Source organism: Hydractinia symbiolongicarpus, chromosome 11, assembly GCF_029227915.1.
Source record: "Hydractinia symbiolongicarpus strain clone_291-10 chromosome 11, HSymV2.1, whole genome shotgun sequence".
In the NCBI taxonomy this organism is placed as follows: domain Eukaryota; kingdom Metazoa; phylum Cnidaria; class Hydrozoa; order Anthoathecata; family Hydractiniidae; genus Hydractinia; species Hydractinia symbiolongicarpus.
In genome coordinates this window covers 5759572-5780313 of record NC_079885.1, presented here as the reverse complement: position 1 = coordinate 5780313, position 20742 = coordinate 5759572, and the positions used below count along the sequence as shown (strand labels likewise).

At 34.2% G+C, this 20742-nt stretch overlaps 2 protein-coding genes across 2 annotated transcripts; both read right to left on the bottom strand.

Annotated features, from left to right (window-relative positions):
• Positions 1–321: 321 nt before the first annotated feature.
• Positions 322–20700, bottom strand: LOC130614808 (UDP-GalNAc:beta-1,3-N-acetylgalactosaminyltransferase 2-like). Its single transcript, XM_057436265.1, has 13 exons — positions 19494–20700; positions 19120–19222; positions 18642–18748; positions 17824–17906; positions 17522–17623; positions 16925–17020; positions 16554–16661; positions 16302–16407; positions 15948–16140; positions 15631–15709; positions 15152–15201; positions 14212–14371; positions 322–797 (listed from the first exon to the last, which is right to left on the bottom strand). The coding sequence occupies exons 1-13, from the start codon at positions 19576–19578 to the stop codon at positions 609–611; spliced, it is 1461 nt and encodes a 486-aa protein (XP_057292248.1). The 5' UTR covers positions 19579–20700; the 3' UTR covers positions 322–608.
• Positions 6797–14187, bottom strand: LOC130614805 (uncharacterized). Its single transcript, XM_057436263.1, has 5 exons — positions 12277–14187; positions 12142–12198; positions 7247–11809; positions 7030–7118; positions 6797–6878 (listed from the first exon to the last, which is right to left on the bottom strand). The coding sequence occupies exons 3-4, from the start codon at positions 11472–11474 to the stop codon at positions 7042–7044; spliced, it is 4305 nt and encodes a 1434-aa protein (XP_057292246.1). The 5' UTR covers positions 11475–11809; positions 12142–12198; positions 12277–14187; the 3' UTR covers positions 6797–6878; positions 7030–7041.
• Positions 20701–20742: the final 42 nt, after the last annotated feature.

Here is a 20742-nt window from a genome sequence, read left to right as displayed (position 1 = left end):
TGAAAAAATAGCAAGATGGCAACTCTCTGAATACAAAATTTATGAATTAGGATATCATCCTTTTTTGTCAACCTAATTTTTTGGAATTCGAAATAAATTTTTTTACCAAATACTATAGAGGCCTAAAATGTGACACAAGCAGGAACATTCCAAGGAAAGTTTAAGTTCAGCTTTCTCCACTATATTAGTATCCTAATTCTGAAACCATAAATGTGTAAAATGTGAGTTAGAAATACTTCCAAAACTACCCTCACTTGATAAAAAAAAAACAAGGTAAGGCACCAATAAGGTCAACTCAACTACTATTTTAAAACCACGCGGTCATCAGTAAGCCTTGCTAATGTTATTTTCACAGATGTTGTTTAAAAAATAAGGTACACTAAATAACTGGAGACACAGGATATATACCAGCAACATCACCAATTTTGGTGAACAGCTTGAAATTTCACGTTTGTTTGGCACAAGTCAGCCAGTAAACTAGCTAGCCACTCATATTATATTCGAAGCTAGCTAGCTAATACCTAGCTCATTTAACACCGATTTTTCTAATGTCATGCCTGCTTGTCAATATTAACAGCCATACTAATATTTTCAAGCACCGCTCATCGCTATGTTAACGCATCACATAAAAATGTGGTTATATTTACGTTCTTATAAAGCTGTTCAAGTTCATATATATTGTTTTCAGGTGAGCTCAGCATCCCATGTTTACATGCATGAAAACATTGATATCGGTTGTCATGTAGTAACGTTGGACCAATCGCCGCTAACCATATCCCAAGTGAAGTGTCTTCGCCCTAAACATAAAGAAGGAAGAAATTTGTACAGAGTTTATTTTAGCGATTTTAAAACCAGGAAATTTTGTTTCAGTTCAGCCTGAGTTTATCTTACTAGTCTTCACTAGTCTTCAGCTAGGAGGATTACAGTAAGTTTAAGTAAGTCGCTAAATCATAACAGAAAATTTTCGCTATGAAAAAGGGATTTTCCTATATCTACTGTCAAAAAATATTTGAAATTGATGATCAACAGGTATCTTTTATTTCTTTTTGAAGTTTTAAGAGCAATTTCCAAAATAATTTTTTCGATCAGTTAACGCTATTCATGCCATGATATTGAGGGCTCTGAAAATGCCAGAGGAAAAAAAGTTTTACAGAATTAAAGAAGAGCAATTTTAGGTCTATTTCTTCAAAAAAATAAGTCTTTGTCTTAAGTTTCAACATTTGTAGAAAAAACGTGTATCTTATCGAAAAAATAAATGTCGAAAAAGGTAACGGCATTTTCGGCGTGACGAAAATTTTTTCAAAGGGATTTTACTATATGAATACATGTCAATCAGCAGTTATCCATCTACACTATAATAATATTTTAAAGCCTCAAAAATGTCTCCGTAGAAAGAAATAGACTGAAAAATATGCAAAGCCATGACTGCCTTATGCGAATAAGCCATTCGGCAAACTATCAACTTTCTGAGATCTCTTAGTTTGGTTATCCGATTCTAATGTTTGGTTATGTGATTGCTTTATTCAGTTATGCGATGTTATCATTCGGTTGTGTGATTACTTAGTTCGGTTATGTGGTTACGTCTTTTGGTTATGTGGTTACGTCGCTTGGTTATGCAGTTAGATAATTTGGTTATGTGGTTTCTTCATTCGGTTATGCAGTTTTGTCATTATGCGGTTTCGTCATTATGCGGTTTCGTCATTACGCGGTTTTATCACTATGCGGTTTTATCATTATGCGGTTTTTTGCTATTATTCGGTTCTTCCGCCCCTTTCTCTCCTTTCCCTTCTCACCTTTCCGCCCATGCTGCTTGCTGCCCAAGGGTAGAAACGAGGTAATACGCGGAAAGTACATTTATAACAAGTGAAAAATTCAAGATGGCAGTGCAGCAGCAGTCTGATTTTTTGGAAAAATTGTTGGTGGAGGTTGGATTGCCTCATCTCATGGAAAAGTTTAAGCAAGAGAGAGTGGACTTCAGCATCTTAGCAGCAACGAGTGATGATAATCTGAAAAAATTAGGCGTTAAGTGCTTGGGTGACCGAATAAGAGTAAGATCATACTGTTGCAATCATAATAAACTAACAGCAGCTACAACATCATCATCATCATCAGCGTTAACAAACAGCTTTCTTTCATTAACGATCACCCACAAGAAGCCAACAAGAATTTGTAAAATTCTGTATTATTTCTTAGGCCTTAGTATTTTACAAAATGGAAAAATCCCACGTTTCATGGAAGAAGACATGTTAAAGAATGTTTTTGAACAACGTTCAGATATGCCATGTGTCAAGGAAATCCAAGATGATTTATCTGAAGTGGGAGTTTATCAAGTGGGTTCTATTTTTTTTATCTTCTGTCTTCCTTCAAGCAAACTTACCCCTCTTGTTTCGGGAACGACAAACTTATTACGTTGACAAGAAAGTAGTCCCCAAGTAAAAAAATGCCTAGAGAGCACTTTGCAAAAAAGAGAATTAAATATTTATATTTCCGGGAATTACAGAATATGTGTTTACATTCCTACTTCACAAACAATATGAACTAAATTAATCATATACATATACAGATGATTTTTTATCAATAGGTTGCACACGCTTTTCCTATTCTTCTCCACATATTCAGAAAGAATGAGAACAACCAACTGACAATAAAATAACTAACTCGAATCTTGAAACCAAGCTTTAGTGAAATCGGGTCTAATAAAAAAGCTTTGGAAAATGAAGTCCACGGCAAATCTCTAAAGTATATGAGAGAATCTGGAAGTAAGTTTCGTTCTTTTTCTGTATTTCTGGGGGAGGGGGGGGGTTGCAGCGGACACACTTGATTAGAATACAGTTTTTTCTTATAACTTCAGGTGGTCGCAGAGGAAGCATTTCGTTAGGTCATATTCTTAAGTTTACTGACGAAGAGCCATTGTTGGGCTATGAGTTGGAACCCAGTTTAATTTTCAAGGAAAATTCATAACAACTGCACGCACCTGCATCAACCAAATTCGCATACCGAGACCATCATCAGGAATCCCGCTTATCCCTGATGAAAATTTTACGTACTTGGTACATGGGTATTCTTTGTAAGGGACAAGTGAGACGATAGATAGACATAAATTATATTTTGTTACATATTTCATCTACTTCTACAATCTTATTTAAAGAGAGAAAAAAGTAAAGTAAAATTTAAAGTTGTTGTAGCTTATTTTTTGCCTCAAATCGATCCCATGATTTGAAAAGGGAGATTGGTGCAAATTTTCCTGTAAGGTAGCTATAATCTCGTCGGTCAATATACCATGGATTGGTGCAATATAGATAGCTCGTTCATCCTCAACATAATCAACTGTATTCACATTACCATCAACTCCATAATGAGCGATATCTTCAATAGTTAAAGGTGCGTCTACAGGAAAGTTGATTTGTTCAAAAAGCCATAGTCGCGTTGGAGAGGATCTGATTGTGCGAATACGGTGATTTGACCACGCCTTGCGCCAAGTATCAAGTCTGTTATTAATTACAGGTACAAATACAAAATGAAGTGCTGCTATATCTATGTCACTCAATGGATCTAAAATGTTGTTCTCCTCCATGAAAGTAAAAAGTTCGTAGAAAAATCCTAATACTCTATTGTAAACGTCTCTCCATAACCGTTCTATACGTTGATTATGTGTGCTTTTACCGGTTATCATACTTCCTCTGTTTGAACCACGATGTTGGAGCATAAAGTCGGCAACAAACACGTTTTCACGCCCATGATCCGATCGTACTCTACTAGGCAGACCAAAACTGTTGAAAGACCTTTTGAAGCATTCCAACAATGTGTCTGCTTTGTTATTACTAAGCATGTGAGTGAGACTGGAAGAGGGCTGAATCCATCAATTGCTTCAAAAATGACAAAGTACCATCGTATCAGCTTGTGATTGGAATCAATGTGCCACAAGTGGTTTGGCGCCTTCACATTATAAGTTCTACGTTTAAGACGACCACGGCTTCCTTCTTGTACACCACATTTATGTCGCGTAACCTGAATCGTTGAACAACTATACCTCTATTCTTTTAAATTTCTTTTACAACTATTTCTTTCTTCTTTGGAAACCTTTTGATAGTGTCCAACACAGCAAGGTCAAGATCGCTATCATTAATTTTTGGAAACTTCTGCATATTCTACCATTCGGCGATAAATAGTCCTTTCCGAAGCTCCTAAGATTGAAAATGGTAAAACCTTTATCTATTAAAGTCTCAATCTGGCACTTTGGGATTATATATTTCTTTGTTCCATGCATTTTCTCAGGAACGCTGCTACCATATTTAAGACAATCAACTCTTAGCTTCATGATGACACCACGATCTACCAAACCAAGAACTCGAAAATCTTCAAGTGATAATTCACAGACAATATCTTTAGTTATTTTCTCTTGACAAAATCTGTATATCAGTTTGTCAAAGTTCAATTTTCTCAAAATTTGAACCAACTCCCTATCCGCTATTTTTGTTTTTCTTTATTTTCTACTTTTGGCGGGAAACTGGAAACAAATGGTTTTCAGGTATTACCTTAATCACAAAGCTGCATAAAGACAAAACCGCATAATGATGCAACCGCATAATGATGAAACCGCATAATGACGAAACCGCATAATGACGAAACCGCATAATGACGAAACTGCATAATGACGAAACCGCATAATGACGAAAACGGATAATGATGAAACCGCATAATGACGAAACCGCATAAACGAATGAAGAAACCACATAACCAAATTACCTAACTGCATAACCAAACGACGTAACCACATAACCAAACAACATATTCACATAACCGAAGGAAGTAACCACACAACCGAATGACAACATCGCATAACTGAGTAAAGCAATCACATAATCAAATATTAGAATCGGATAACCAAATAAAAAGATCTCAGAAAGTTGATAGTTTGCCGAAATGGCGTTCCATAGAAAAAGACCTTTCTTCAACAAGCTTCTGCATCTGTTTGCCTGCCACGCAGTTGTTAGAGCCAGAAGGGCTTACCGTAAACATTCAAAAAGGTCTATACAGTAGACGTCCGTTAATTCGAATGCCGCTTAATTCGAACTTTCCGTTATTTCGAACAAATTGCCAAGTCCCTTGAGTTTTGGTTTAATAAAGTCTTATATTTTGAGCGAACTCCGCTATTTCGAACATTTCGCTAATTCAAACAACTTTAGTCCCAAGGCTACATTATGCTCGTTAATTCGAACTTTTGTGTATCAATAAATAACATCTTATGTAAAAATTAAAAAATCATTTTCATTTTAATGCATCAATGGTGGCAAAATTTCTTTCAATTTATCAATTAAATTGGCATTTCTAATAAAATTAAGTTTACAAGGAATTTAGAGGCCTTGCCCATCGCGAAGTAAACAACGTTAAAAGTTTTTTGTAAGAAGTTGTAGTAAAGTTGTAATAAAGTTATATTAGCATAAAAACTTAAATTAAAATTCTTAAAAAAAATTCTTAAAATTTTATTAAAATTCTTGTTTTTTTCTGAACTTTCGATAATCCGAACATTCGTTAATTCGAACAAATAATTTAGTGCCTTGTGTGTTCGAATTAACGGACATCTATTGTACTTACTTAAAAACTACATTATAAAGTTATAATGTATTTTTTGCCGTCTCGCAAAGAAAAGTAGGGACCTAACGCATCGACGACGACGGCACCCAAAGACGACGGCATTGAACTACGTTGCCGTCGTTTTCTTACTGAAAAAAAACGTAACAAGAATATTCAAAATGAAAAGAGAAACGAAATTTTCTCCTGAATACAGTACAAAAAACTTGAAATTTAAAAATGAGTAGCGATCCTGATTTAGACTTCAACAAACGGTTTTCCTTGTTTCGTTCTGCGCTGCCATTTTTACAACCTTTACTATTGAACTATTCACTGTTATTAATACTTGTATATTTATTTGGGTTATCGAGACATCTAAACATTGTTCTCGTGCATGCGCAGTTTAACAAAATTATGGTGCGACCACAAGCAAGAACAAAGCATACGACATTGGCTGTGTTAAAAAGATTCCTACTTTACGTTTTAAAAAAACTCAAACTATAGTCCAGGAGCTCATAACAGAACTTTAGGTCCCATTTTCTACAAAAGGTTTGACCCTCTAAATAGGTTGGTAGTATCACGGACAATAAAAATCACATGGTCAGCTGACCCAATTTGGGGGCGTTTGGGTCCCAGGCCCCTAAAATTACCCTAATTCGAGACTCCTATTTGGTCCCATAATTCTCAAAGCTTAAAAGTTAGTAACGTGTGTCATTATATGAGAGAATCTGAAAGATGATAAAGCTTACCGAAAAATTGGGTCTTAAGACTGGGTCAGACCCCCCTCAAAGACCATATTTAGGACCTTAATTTGTCCCCATAAGCTACAAACTCCAAATTTTGCACAAACATTCTCTAACATAGTGTAATGTCAGTGGTCATAAAGCTGACCAAAAATTTGGGTCTCTTGGCCTAGTCAGACCAAGTCTCGCCCCAAATCCCTATTTTAAACAACTTTTAGAGGGTAAAAAAAACCAATGACTACAAAGCCCAAACTCAATATTTGTGTTCTATACTAACTATGTAATACATAAATGGTCGAGCTTACCAAAAAATGCGGTCCTATCAGCAGGTCAGACAAAGATCTGAACAGGGACTCAAATTAGACCTCATAAGGTACAAACTTAAAATTTTGTAAGACTATTGTGATTTGGCAAAAAGCAAACCAAAAATTACGGTCTCTTGATCAGGTCAGACAATAGTTAGCGATATCAAATTAAAAAAGAAATGCTCTGATAGCATTTAATAAAATATAAATATGTACAATAGGTTATAGCAGCATGATTGATATTGTTCTGCATCAGCATCTAAAGATGAGAAATGTCATTCAGTCATAAGATCTAGTTTAAACTACAATACAACATTAAAAAATATTAAAAAGGTTACTCAGTTCTAGAATATATGACATTGAATCCTATTCTGTAAATTTTTTGTCATATCCCACAAAAAAAATCTAACCTTAAATTATCATTACACGTCTTCGTCACTAGTTTCGTCATCACTGTCTGAATCGTCATCACTTGACAGTTCATCAAACCCTTCAAAATCTTAAGGAGAATGAAATACTTTTAATATTTAAAATAGCGGCGGCAGTAGCGGAAATAAAGAATTGCTTCCGAGTAATAATTAAAAAACTAAGTGACTAGATTGTAAAACTTAATATCCAAAATTTTACCTTCTACTTCTCTGGAGAATCCATAATAATTTTCATTGCTGGTGACATCTACTGCTTTTGGAGACATTTCGCCTTCGTACCACTTAATGATATAGCTGCCATCTTTCAGCAGCCAACCCATGTCTTCAGGAAGGTGATTTGGAGGCTCGGACGTTATTGATGACATCCATAACTGTGCAACATACTTTGTTCGATAAATCTTTTGACGCAACACTCGTAAACAAGGTGGTAGAGAACTTCCATCAAACTTTTTAACACAGGAAATTGCTTCATTTTCTCCTTTTGGTTTATACTTTTCCAAAAACATTACCAACCTAGCTTCATCTACAGATGATAGATTCCTTTTTCCATACATGCTGCATACAAATTTTTCCAACGTTGCAAAAGCGTCATCTGTGACATCAAGATTTGTTCCTAGCTGTTTAAATACATCTTGCACACTTTCATTTTTTTCTAGTAGTTTGAAAGGTCGAATTTTTCCTTTCCTACTAAACGATGCTGTATAGTCACATCCAGTGAAAGCATGGTATGCTGGCAAGGCCATGCAAATATTTTTGCCCAATTTCTGGTATATTTGATTAATACTTATGTACCTTAATGTATTTTTAGTGTAAACACCGGTTTCCATCCAAATATTCAAGCTGTTAGGTAACTTACTAAGGCAGCCAAGAGCAATTATCAGCACGTCAGTATCTATGGTTCTTATCACAACGTTTGCTGGTGTTTGAATCGAAGATAGGTGGTACAAAATTCTGGAATCAGCTTCTTCATGAGTTGAAAACAATTTAACGATCTCGGTTTTGACCACGATCTCTCCTTCAACTCTAAACATGTAGCAGGTATCATTGCGATTCATTATGACTGTTTTGTTTCCAAGTACTGTTGAATGCATGTTGTTTTCCCAAAAGAAGGCTAAGAACTCCACCAATGCTGCTTTGAAGTGATCATTTCTCAATGCATTCAACCAGTTTGAAGGTCTTTTTTGCTCAGGTCCAGTTATCTGATAAGCTCCATGTCTCTCAGTACATCGCAAATCCCTTTCACAATCCTTGATACTCGGGTGTACCATTTTGTCTAGAACAAAATGTATGATGTTTCCCTTGCTAGCACAAACGCGTTTCAAAATGAATGTTGCCAGAGCTCCAAATGTTGCTGGAAGGTCTACAAAAAGATGTAGGAAAAACATTCCATCAATTATGTTAACATCGACGCGATTTGGATCGTCAGTTTTTACTTTTGCTTCTAACTCGTTCAATAATTTGACTTTAGGGGTCTTTTGCATTTTGCCATCAACATGTCCAAGAGATAAAGGGACAGGTGTTAGAGGATACTTCAGTACCTCTGCCATATCAATTTTCCTTTGTAGCGAATGGTACAAGATGCTACCAAACAAATCTCTCATCATCGTTACAGCAACCACTTTGTTGTCAGCAGCTTTAATATTATACTTCGTTCCCCCAGTTGCAAATGTGTGTAATGTTTGTCTTCGTATAGGTTTTTCGAATCTTGCTGGATCTTTAGAACATTCGTCAATAAATTTATCACGTGCTTTGCTTCCAACACTAACGATGTTGAGCAAAAACTTTGTTGTGTCTGGTGAGGCTGCTTTTCCTGATGCTATATTAAAAAGATATTGTTTTTCAATAGCATCGTTAAATGGATTCATGGTTTCCTTGACCATGTTTATAACTTGATGTAAATCTTTAGAATTTTGTCGCATTCTGCTGGCCTTTAAATCTTGAGACACGTCTTCCTGTTTTGTCATCCCCAAATTTTCAAACACGTATGACACAATACTTGTTCGAATAGAATGACTTTGTGCCCATCGTTGACGAGCAGAAATAGAATTTGTTAAAGCTGATATACCTTTTCGCTGACATGCAGCATCTGCATTTATCGTTTGCTCTAATGTCAAGTCGATTGGTAATCTTGAGAATGACTTTTGGGTTCTTCGCAGCGAAAATAATCCCCTTTGAAATTCAGTGTAAACCTCGGGATGAGAGTCCTTTAGTTTGAGAAGATTATCATGATAACGGACAATCCAACGAGCGTAATTTGGATGGTTCATGCTAAAGAAATAGTTTGCGACTTTAGGCAAGCAGCACACATACAGATCAAAGTTTCCATCCCTCAAGCTTCTACTAAAATCATGGTAAAGTCGAATCATCTCGACGTACCCCATCCAATATTGTGCTGTTGCACCATGATTTCCTTTCTCTGTATCTTGCCTGAATTGACTGTATTCACGCAAGACATTGTTGACTTCTTTGGATACTTCATGTCCTTCATGCAAGTTCAAGGGTTCTTGGGATTTTATGAACTTGATTTCTTCTTGGATATCTTCTTTTAATTGAATTTCCTCTCTTTCTTGAAGAAAATATTGAAAATGAAGAATCTCCATTGCAAGTGCAAGTATTTGGTGACATCTTTTACTTCTCTTGTAACACTTTCCCAGTAAAAATGACTTGAGAGAACCTTTTTCAATCACACCAGCTTCATTTAGGATATGCGGACCACCAGATTCAGCGATGTACTTGCCAAATGCGCTAAACATGGCCATCTCTACATGGAATGCACCTAGAGCGACAAATATATTGTCAAACTTTGGAGATTCTTCTGCTTGAAGTTGCATAGCCACTTTGGCAATCGCAAGATCATATGTTACTGAAATGTTTTTTTTACCACATTCATTCGCAATCACCTGTGCACGCCTCAATGTTTCTGCTACTACAGCTATAGAAGTTGGAGACTGATTAATTTGTGGCAGGTACCAAACTTTTTGCAGATTGTTGGTATTTTGAAAAATTATAGAATTCCAGCCAACCCACATTGGTGTAGTGTCGGGTGAAAAATAAAAATCCATCATCCACAAGGTATCGTACATGCGTGCTTTGATATATGAAAGGGGTTCTGACGCCCTTCTCTGGTCATCTAGTGGAAGCATTATTCTTGTTAACATCTTAGGTTTTTTTCTGTACGGCTCTATGTCTAATCCTACAGCCAGAAATGATCTACGTTTTTTCTTTCCAGATAGCTGAGAATTGCCAAGGGTAGAATCGTCATCTTCTTCCAATGATTTGTCATTATTTTGTGACACAACTTGGTACGCTATCCCAACAGTATCATGCAAGGTATCCTTTCCACTTAAAGTTTCAACAAATCTGTCAAAGTTGTCGAATGCAACGCCTGTTCCAAGACTTGACATTAGTTTCATACCATGTGGTGTGGCATTCCCGGCCTTTGTTGATGTAAAAGTTAATTCTGTTTCTAGTTCTTCGATAATGCTATAGCTAACAGAGTGTCCAAGTCTATTTAACATTTCGATCACTTTTTTGCTTCCTGTAATGCTTTTCACTGCCAGTCCAAGCTGCAAATGTTTTGCAGGTTTTTTTTTTCCTGATGTTGCAGCAAATATGACATCGTCAGCAATACTTTTTATGCGCCTCTGCTTCTGATTTGACTTTACTATGCGTTGGTCAGGACCACCAATAAGGTAACTGAAAAATTCAATTAATTCATTTGGTGCCTCAACTTCACCTTTTTTTATATCTGCAAATGTCACTTCATCGGGTATAGGGCATTTTTCAATTTCCATTATGGCAGACCTTAATGCAAACGCTACATCTCTAATCTTCGCTTTCAATTTTGTCTTCATCGAGTACTCTTTCCTGAAAGCTTCTTCTTCGGAAATGGTGCTGCAGAATATCAAGTTTCCACGTCTTGTTTTCCCCTTCATGATTTGTATACTTTCTTTGTAATGCTTTAATAATTTTTGCTCAAGTTTTGCTGAAGACGATTCAATATCTTCGAATGCTTCATTCCCGATTTCTGCTAGTAACATGTGATATTGATTTTTTATCTCGCTGAGTAAGATAACATCTTTTTCTTTTAGGATGTGATCATCAATATAAGCACAAACACCTTCAAAAGCCTTGCAGTGAATCCCTCTCGCAGTATGCCAGGATGTTTCAAGTTTTTGTCTTTCCATCCCTTTTTCATTCCTCTCTTGTATTGCCAATGGTGTTTTTTCGGCCTTGCTTTGATAACTGACCCTGCACATTCCATGGTAGTATATTTCTTTGCTTACAAAATCTTCATTTCCGATTCGCACTAACATAGGCTTATCTTCCAACCAACGTGCATACTTTTTTATATTTTCTTGAAAATTCTCTGTAGATGCTGCATTTAATTTTTGCTTTAAATTTTTGTGCTTCTTTTCCTTTCGCATGCAGAAAATACATATCTTTGAAAACACTCCTGTTGAAGATGATTGCACTGTTATGGAAATTTTTGAACGGGTTAAAGGGACAGCTTTAGATACTTTCTTATCGTTGGGGAGATTTTTTCTCTGTGTTTCAGACAATGCTATAAATCTTTTGTAACAATTTAAATGAAATCCTTGAATTTTATTCACAAAGCCAGGAAGTTGCGTATCCTTGTACTTTAGATTTCCATTTTTACGTGTAACTAAGATAGATTTGCACTTTCCCAGGGTTTCCGTATTGAAGAGATTTATTTTGCCAACTTTGTATCCATCACCAACATGCAGCACACAGCATCGTTCTAAAAGTTACAAAATTGACAAAAACGGTTTTAATTGTGGTGAAAAGAAGGTTTTACGGAAATTTAGGTGTTCCGATTAAGCAGTGATTTCAAAAACATTAAATATATTGTATAAATACAATACGCCATGTCACTTAAATATAATATACAAAACAACAAAACGTTAATATGAAGATATATTGTAATTCTTCTGTAAATAGCGTAAAAAATCAGTTAATATAATTAGAACGTAAAAATGTACAAAGGAATTAATATTTACAAGGCTTCAACATAATCTAACAAGTATGTAAATCAAAGAAGGTCTCATTTACATTAAAGCATCTTCAACTTACCATCACTGTCAGTATTTCCATTTGCATTTAAATTGTCATCTACAGTAGCTACAACATCTGCAAAATATCACAATAATAACTTGTTATTGGTTATCTTAAATTAATGTATTCTAATTAATTATGTTTTCCTCTTACCATCGCTTTCATTGATCTTATTGAATATTTCTTTGTTCGAAAATTCTACGAAATGAGAAATTCAATCAATGAAGTAAAAATTGACAAAATATATGTTTAAAAAATTCAGTTCAACAACAGACTATTAAAACTTTTTTTGACTTATCATCCGAAACTGACTACAACATGCAGTAACTAAAAACTTGATATAATTACATATATCTTTACCTGTCATATCTTCTATCTATCACATTTTATCTAAAGTTTCTAATTTTCTATATTTGATAGTCTAATATGCAAATATCCCGGTAATTTGTTCACGTTTTTACTTCACTTGCTTCAAAATAACTGCTTCTCTTAACTTTTTTCTTTCACTGTCTGGTTTGTTATGTCGGTTTCCTGTTGTATTTGGACGAAAACGTTCTATTCTATTTAAAAAAATTCTAAAAATAAGTTAAGGCCCTGAACACATTGGAAATAAGACAAATGTTTTTCTATTGCTTCTCCTCCGCATTAAAAATAGAGATATGGGGCGAGACGCGGTCTGACTAGGCCAAGAGACCCAAATTTTTGGTCAGCTTTATGACCACTGACATTACACTATGTTAGAGAATGTTTGTGCAAAATTTGGAGTTTGTAGCTTATGGGGACAAATTAAGGTCCTAAATATGGTCTTTGAGGGGGGTCTGACCCAGTCTTAAGACCCAATTTTTCGGTAAGCTTTATCATTTTTCAGATTCTCTCATATAATGACACACGTTACTAACTTTTAAGCTTTGAGAATTATGGGACCAAATAGGAGTCTCGAATTAGGGTAATTTTAGGGGCCTGGGACCCAAACGCCCCCAAATTGGGTCAGCTGACCATGTGATTTTTATTGTCCGTGATACTACCAACCTATTTAGAGGGTCAAACCTTTTGTAGAAAATGGGACCTAAAGTTCTGTTATGAGCTCCTGGACTACTACTACTAAGTCCCTGAGTTTAAGGTATGTATCATCTCTACAATATTCATTTTTTTCGAAAGTTTTCGATTTGGCTGGGGTTGGGATTAAATATTAAATTGAATTTACATTACACGATCACCGTAGCGGACTTCTCATGGTCTTTTTCATTGAATTAAAAATCTCAGGACAAGGAAGAATAAAAACGCCAAGTAACTGTGCACACGCTTTTTTTTTTTGTTATAGAAAATACAATTTCTGAATGGCCTTAATATTATTTAATCGCTTTAAATCCCTTGATTCTCTTGCTATTCTCGTTTAAAAAAGATAGGTCAAACTGGCGAAACCAACTGAACATAAAATAATAATTCAAAATGATTTATTTGTAAAAATAATAGGTTTTTGTACCTTTTGTACCGTTCAACCTTGGAGCAACAAGGTTCAACAGTGTATTTTCAAAATCTAATGATTTACGTACTGCTACACTAGACTGGTACCCTTCTGTGCTTCACTAGTCTCGATAGTAAAAACGGCCACAAAAAAAGAAGCCCATTTTAAAGTTCTACCGGCTAAAGCCGTAGAACAAAAAGGCGCTCAGTCGAGGCGCTGAGAGTAAAGGTGGGGCGCAATGCAACCGAATTAGTTTGCAAAACTGTTTTTATTTTTTAAAAGTTTCAAACGGATTTTAAAATCTTTATATTTTCTTCGTCTTCGTGAATTCGCATAAAAATATTAAAATGTCTTTTCAATATACTTTATAGGCGTCTCTTGCGCTTTCTCGAAATTAATATATTTCATTCTAAAAATGTTTAAACCATCGTTAAGAAGTAACATGCGCATGCGTACTGCTACTTCCGTCCTAAACATAAGATGTACACGCAGAATACTTACTGTCTTATAAACTTTTTTTGAAATTTTAAACAGAAATCTACTTTATTTTCGTCTATCCATTATTTCGAAATTATAATTACAGAAAGTGACACTAAAGGGCTTTCTTAAAATTAGCGTACTACCTGATAGATTTTTAAGCTATCTTTGTTACTTGATATCCATGCAACAATATCACGTGACAGGACATAACCAGAACCGCACGCAAACGGTGGATACGACGCGGATGTATATTCATACTCAGCCCACTTTCCATGCTTATCCAGTGCAAAATTCTTTCGAAAACTAAACAAGAATTAACTTATCACAAAACGCGTGTTTGTGTATGCTAAAAAACAATCCGGCAAAGTTAAAACCCTAAAAAGTGAAGCAAAATTTCGGGCCGCAACTTTTTTTTTCGCCGACCATATATGATAATTGCACATGCGCAGTAGGACTTACTTTACCTGCCACTGTTTTCAAGGATTTTTTTTATATACATTGACTTTTTTTGTCAATGAGACAGAGATGGAATTAAGACTGAAGTGAGGAATCTTTCTGTAAAATCAAACTTTTTTTCATTTCCGCAACGTTTACGACGCGTAAACATTTCTGACGTGTAAGCAACATTTCTGACGTGTAAATGAAACTTCTGACTCATAAACAAAATTTCTGACCTGCTGGCAACATTCCTGAAAGTAGAAACTCAGTTATTTCACTTAAACTTTTAACCAATCGGAACGCCTAGGGAAAACTTATACTGGAAACATTTTAAACTCTAATTTGTTTTTCAAATCTTTTGTTTCTCGTGAAAATCAAAAATATGTTTCGCATCTAATTTGCTGCTGGATATTCAAAATTTCGCCCTCAAAACCGCCTAAAAGTCAATTATTTTTTGTTACAGCAAACCTGACCGCTGGAATAAAAGGTTACATGCTTTTTTAATGATAACATAAACATGTGAATAACTTTGGATGTATCTTTTCTTTCATCAAAGTCTTTTTTAAAAAAGTCAATTTTACATAATTCCAAAATTTCTCTTATTCAAACTTCTAAAACATAAATTATTTTTAAAAGTGTAATTACCTTCCTAACCAAATATTGTTTTTACCATGCTCGGATATTTCCAACAAAGTCTGGAAAAATAAGAAAAGAAATATTAATATAATTTTATTATAAATAAAATTTACAATGACAGCAATTTAGGGAACAAACCTTGCTTCCCTCAAACCTTGCTCCCCTTAAACCTCAAACCTGTTCTCTATATACGAAACTTAAACAAGGAACTATAAAGGGTGTAATACTTAAAGACTGCGCTTTAAAATGTCAGCACTTACGCAATAAAAAACTAAGTTAATAATAAGTTTAAATGAGCGATTTAATATGATTTTATATAGGATCTTTTCCTCATATTAAAGCTTTATTACACTCCTCTGCATTGCTGGCCCAAAAGTTGACTAAAAAACGAACGATACAACGCGAGAAGGAATTACAGCATAAAGAGTAAAAAGTAAATACACAATAAATGGCTCATCTTCAACTACCATGTGTCAATAGTCACATACCTCGATAATCCCAGTCACGTTGACGTAACAATCATCATCTGTTTTTAAAACAAATTCGTACCCTGGAAGTCTCGATAACCTAAAATATTACAAATACGATAAACAATAGCTAACAATATGGTAGCGTTATTGTGATAACAAAAAGAAAGAAGGTAGTATAGAAGGGGGAGGATAAATTACAGCCATAATCAAAACAAACAAAAATTATCTTTGCTTGAAGCAGCTCAACAAAAGAGGGAACAATGAAAAAATAATCCGCTCAATTTTTAACCACAGCTGGAAAAATTAAAGAAAAACACAAAGCAAGATATTTTTACCAATCATAAAAGAACAGCATCTTTTTAGGAAGACTTCTATAACTTTCAACAACATTCACAAACAATAAATCTCCATATTTTTCTTGTTCTTTCTTCAAACTTAGTTCTTCATGTTGTGACTGTATTTTCAGATCATTGTATTCCTTATCTTTTTGTGAAAGCCAGTCAGTCATGTTGTGATTCGCTGATATACCTGTGGTAAACAAGATTTTTACCATGGTAAAAAAGATATATACACAATAAATACCTGATTGAGTCCCAAGGGTGAGGTAAACAAGGCATGCTGGGACATTGTAAATGTAAAAATGTTTACGATGAGCGAAAAACATTAAAATTTTGAGGCCTAAAACTTACCGTATGAGGAGAAAACCAACGATGCTGAAACCAAATAACATTCGATTTTTGGATGTTTGTTATATTGAAGAGGAAATTCTCCAATCTCGTCGCTGTAACGATATCCCTATTCAGAAAGAAAAATGTATTACAAAAATAAAGTAAAAAATAAAATCTCAAAAAGCGAAAAAAGGCCTTTTTTCAAATTAAGTTAAATTAATTAAATTGAAAACGGAATATACCTTTTAGCCATTCATAAGTAAACATGCTTACTTTCATAAAACTGATCATTCCTTTTCCAGTAACTTTGCAGTCTGTGTGACCACGCAGTAACGGATCATCTGAAGTAGCTCCTTCAACAACGAGACTGCCGCGAAAACCCTTTATGTAAACATAAATCGATGAAAAACTCTGGAAACACCATATAAAAGGTTTATCGTTCTGAGGTGAGAAAAAATTTTCATCTCCATCAGTTGACTGTCTTAAAATTGCATCAGACGTTGGTCTTGTGTAACATTATACGTTCGACATTCAATTTAAATTCGACACAAATTTTAACATACACAAAAGTTTAGTAGTTTAACATACACAAAAGAAACATGCCAAAATAAAGTTTTCTTGTGAACAACTAATGTTTCATCTACCTTCGGTAGCATGTACTCTTGAACAGTTTTATAACGAAATGATTCGTGTAGCTGTCCACTTTTGAATGAAACAAATGATGATGCTATCACAGGTTCCTAAATCAACATCGATCATGTAAATTTACGATAATATCTATAATGGATACAAATCCTGATATGTTGTCCCGAAGTAATATTTGTCTATCCTTCCCAGTTGCGCCATTATGCTATGTGACCGTAGAATAAATGGAATTAAATTTTGTATTTTTCATCTATTTTCAAATGTGAGATACTCTACCAAATTCAAGATTTATATTTTTTGCGTGCACGACTTTAAATGATCAAATTGCAGAATTTTCTCTTTTCTTTAATGTCATTCTGACGGCGAAATCGGGAAAAGATATGCTCGGTGTCCTAACGTAAAGAAAGCTTTAAAACTAGTAATAATTTTATTAGTACAGATGAAGAAAAAAAGAACATAACTTACAGCTTCTCAGTAAAGTATATTTTCTAGAAGCTAAAAATTCTTAGACATTTATGAACATCAAATTTCAATGTTACCTCATCATGTCTTTTTAGACATTCGACAATTAATGTTTTATGAAGCATGCTACTTACATGGGTAACAGTGTTGTATAAAATGACTTTCAACGCTCCAATGAAACCATCGTTTTTAAAATCAAACAAACCCAGTTGCTTGATAACAACATCATGATGTACCTATATAATACAAATGAAAGCACTTGTGTTTTTGTGCTTTTAAGCCTCTTTATGTGTAGCTAAATGTAATGCATTGCATCTGCTTATAGGAATCAAAACACTTTAAAATCCTTTAAAACAAACAACCGTCTACAGCTTAGTACTTGCTCCTATGGTCAAATTCACTTGTTGTTATTGCGCATCAAATTCAGAGATCTTACAACAAAATCAATTCCAATGGGTCCATCAGTAGCATATGTAATTGCACGTGAGTTTTGCTTCACCTCATGTGTGTGAATGGATTCTGAAAAGAGGAAAAGGAAAAAAACCTCATTATATGTGATGAACTATAAAACAGTCTGTAGTAGATTATGATTAAGAGAATATGCAAATCCATCAATCCTACATTTGAATGAACAAGTTATTCAATAGTGAAGACATTTTAATGCAAGGTGACAAACATATGTCCTGTTCTGGTGCAATGCAAATTTGTAGTAGTGTCAAATCATTTTAAAAGTTTCGACCCTTTTGGGCACCATAGAATTAGGGGAAGGCAGATTGTGTCAGGAACGTAGTCCATTCACCATTAATCGATCCTATATTTAATAAAATACTTTTTCGGAATAGAATTTTGAATGTAAAAAAAGTTGCACCAAAAGTTACAGCTAAAAAAAACTCTAATTAACTGTGATTGGGTTTGTGGTAAGTAATACAACAAAGTTAAAAAAATATGGACCTTAATATAATGAATTCTTTGACGTTGCTTAAACTTCATTTCACAATCACTTCTTTCACATAAGGATTTCAGTGTTTCACCATTGAGGTGTTCCAATATGATATTTAAATTTAGAATTTGAATCACAGTTGAATTTGTGAGAAAAAAATTATTCAGATATGAATCAGATTTGTCCCACTAATGCCAAAAAAATTAAGTTTGAGTGCTATTTAATTACATCATTTTCAGTTTTGCACAAATTTCTGTTATGTAGAAATTTTGTTTCGTAGAGATTCTTATGTATCGTGTCAATACTTCTCATACCTAGATGTGTTTGTGTAAAGTCATCCTTCTCACATTCATAAGGATTCAATCGATAATTAAATGGTATCAGACATGGTTCCTTACTGATGATAAATTTCACAAGTATCCTAAAAAGAGAAAATTTAATTAAACTAAAAGTTACCACATAAACGTTCCATGAAAATCTTTGATTTCAGAATTTTACATTTATCACGTACACAGATTTTAACAAATTTTTTCAAAGACCTTGCTGAACAAAACAGAATTTTCCTGGGATGCATAAGTTTGAGTGAACAAGAAGTTTGAGTCCTTAAAACTAACAGTACTGTCTCAATGTATGTTGCAGCATAATGTCCAGCATAAGTACATCAACAGCATACGAAACTGAAATTCAATCAAATATAATAGATAAACAGAACCTTAAAATCTCCTTTGATAAGATCTATACCTGTTACCTTTATTGTGAGATTCAGGAAAAATCTGATATCGATTTCATTACCTTTTTTTTGTATATTGATTTTTGATGCCTTTACGAAGAATTTCTCTGTGTGGAAAATGATCTCTGGATGATAACACACCCACGATTAAATAAGGTTGGGGTGCTAAATATCAAAAGTGGTACATTAATAATAAATAAAGCATAAACAAACAAACACACACACACACACAAACAATCAAGAGAGTAAATAAACAACGACCGATGAATAAAAAGAAGGGTGTTAAAGGTTGGCGTGCTAAATATGAAAAGCGGTACATCAATAATAAATAAAGCATAAACAAACAAATAATAATCAAGAGAGTAAGTAAACAAGGACTAATGAACAAAAAGAAAGATATTAAAGGTTGATTGGATAATATGTGTAGTGAACTTACCTAATTCATTATACAACTGTATTTGTAAAATGTATGCAACGATGCAAGTAATGACAGCAACCACAACAAAACTTTGACAGGACATTTATTCCATAACTTTTGCTAAGCAGTAGTTAAAAAACAAGTGTTAAATATTAAGCATACTGAAATAAGAAAAAGTAAACTTTATCCTCTCATCATGTCAACTAATCGCTTCTGACTTTATTTTATCATCTCAAATTATTATTCACACTACTCTCATTAAATAATTAAGTGAAATAAAATACATAAACATATTGAAAGGTTTAACAGTATTTTTTTTTAAAATAATTTTCCTTTCCTTTCCTTTATAAGTTATATTGTCGGTTTGATAAACAATCTATCAAAAACTAATTCATAAACCTTCTTGCAAGGGTTGTTATGTTATGACATGCAAAATGTAGTAGCATAAGAAACAAAATATTACATTTGGCTCATACAGTTCTGTAAACCAGCTTGTCACATAGTTCTTCTGCTGATTTGAGAGGTTTTAAAACATGTGAAAAAACTACAAATTATGTCTTACCATTTTTACAATTCCTGTATGGAACTTTACGAAACAGAAAATACTGCCGTAAAATAACGGGGGTAAATCATATGGTATTCTGGTTTCGATGGACAAAACCGGTGACTTTTTAAACCGTTGACTCTTTGATGATTTTATAATTGTCAGACAGAAATTATATTCATAGAACTTTATGGACTTGAACGAAGATTCAACAGATACTTAATAGTGTAGTTTGCGACAATTTTTATCTCGGCTTAGAAAAAAAGGAATGTAAAAACATGTTAGCCAACAAGCAGTTGAAATTCAAATTGTGCAGTAGTATGCCAGCATAGCCATGTTTTACTACTCGTAAAGTATCACCCCGACCTCCACCCCTCATCTACACTGCAGGGTGTTATCTAATCTTCATTTTATTCATTTGACAAAACATTTCCACTAGTCAACTTTCCGAATCAAGCATTTATTTTTCTACTGATTTACTAATTTTTCCCTCGTATTTAGCTGATGTATTTGTTTTGTCGAAACCTACCTGACAAAGTCAGGCAAACATTTATTCATTGCATATGAATTTCTTGCCTTTGTATCTGTTGAAGCATGTAACAATGAAGCATTAGGAAAATCAGGTGTGTTCACATACAATAGTAGCAAGCGAGTTAAAATATTAAAAATGCTAAGTGAGATTAAAAGTCTGATAATGAAGATCACTGTTACGAGGGATTTAAG

Excerpts from the sequence above, each read along its gene's own strand:
- LOC130614805 (XM_057436263.1), bottom strand. The coding sequence starts at position 11,474 with ATGCGAAAGGAAAAGAAGCACAAAAATTTAAAGCAAAAATTAAATGCA. Across the intron at positions 7,119-7,246 it reads ATTCTCCAGAGAAGTAGAAG|ATTTTGAAGGGTTTGATGAA; the intron begins GTAAAATTTTGG and ends ATTCTCCTTAAG.
- LOC130614808 (XM_057436265.1), bottom strand. The coding sequence starts at position 19,578 with ATGTCCTGTCAAAGTTTTGTTGTGGTTGCTGTCATTACTTGCATCGTT. Across the intron at positions 19,223-19,493 it reads ACAGTTGTATAATGAATTAG|CACCCCAACCTTATTTAATC; the intron begins GTAAGTTCACTA and ends TTTGATATTTAG. Across the intron at positions 18,749-19,119 it reads AATCAATATACAAAAAAAAG|GATACTTGTGAAATTTATCA; the intron begins GTAATGAAATCG and ends TTCTCTTTTTAG.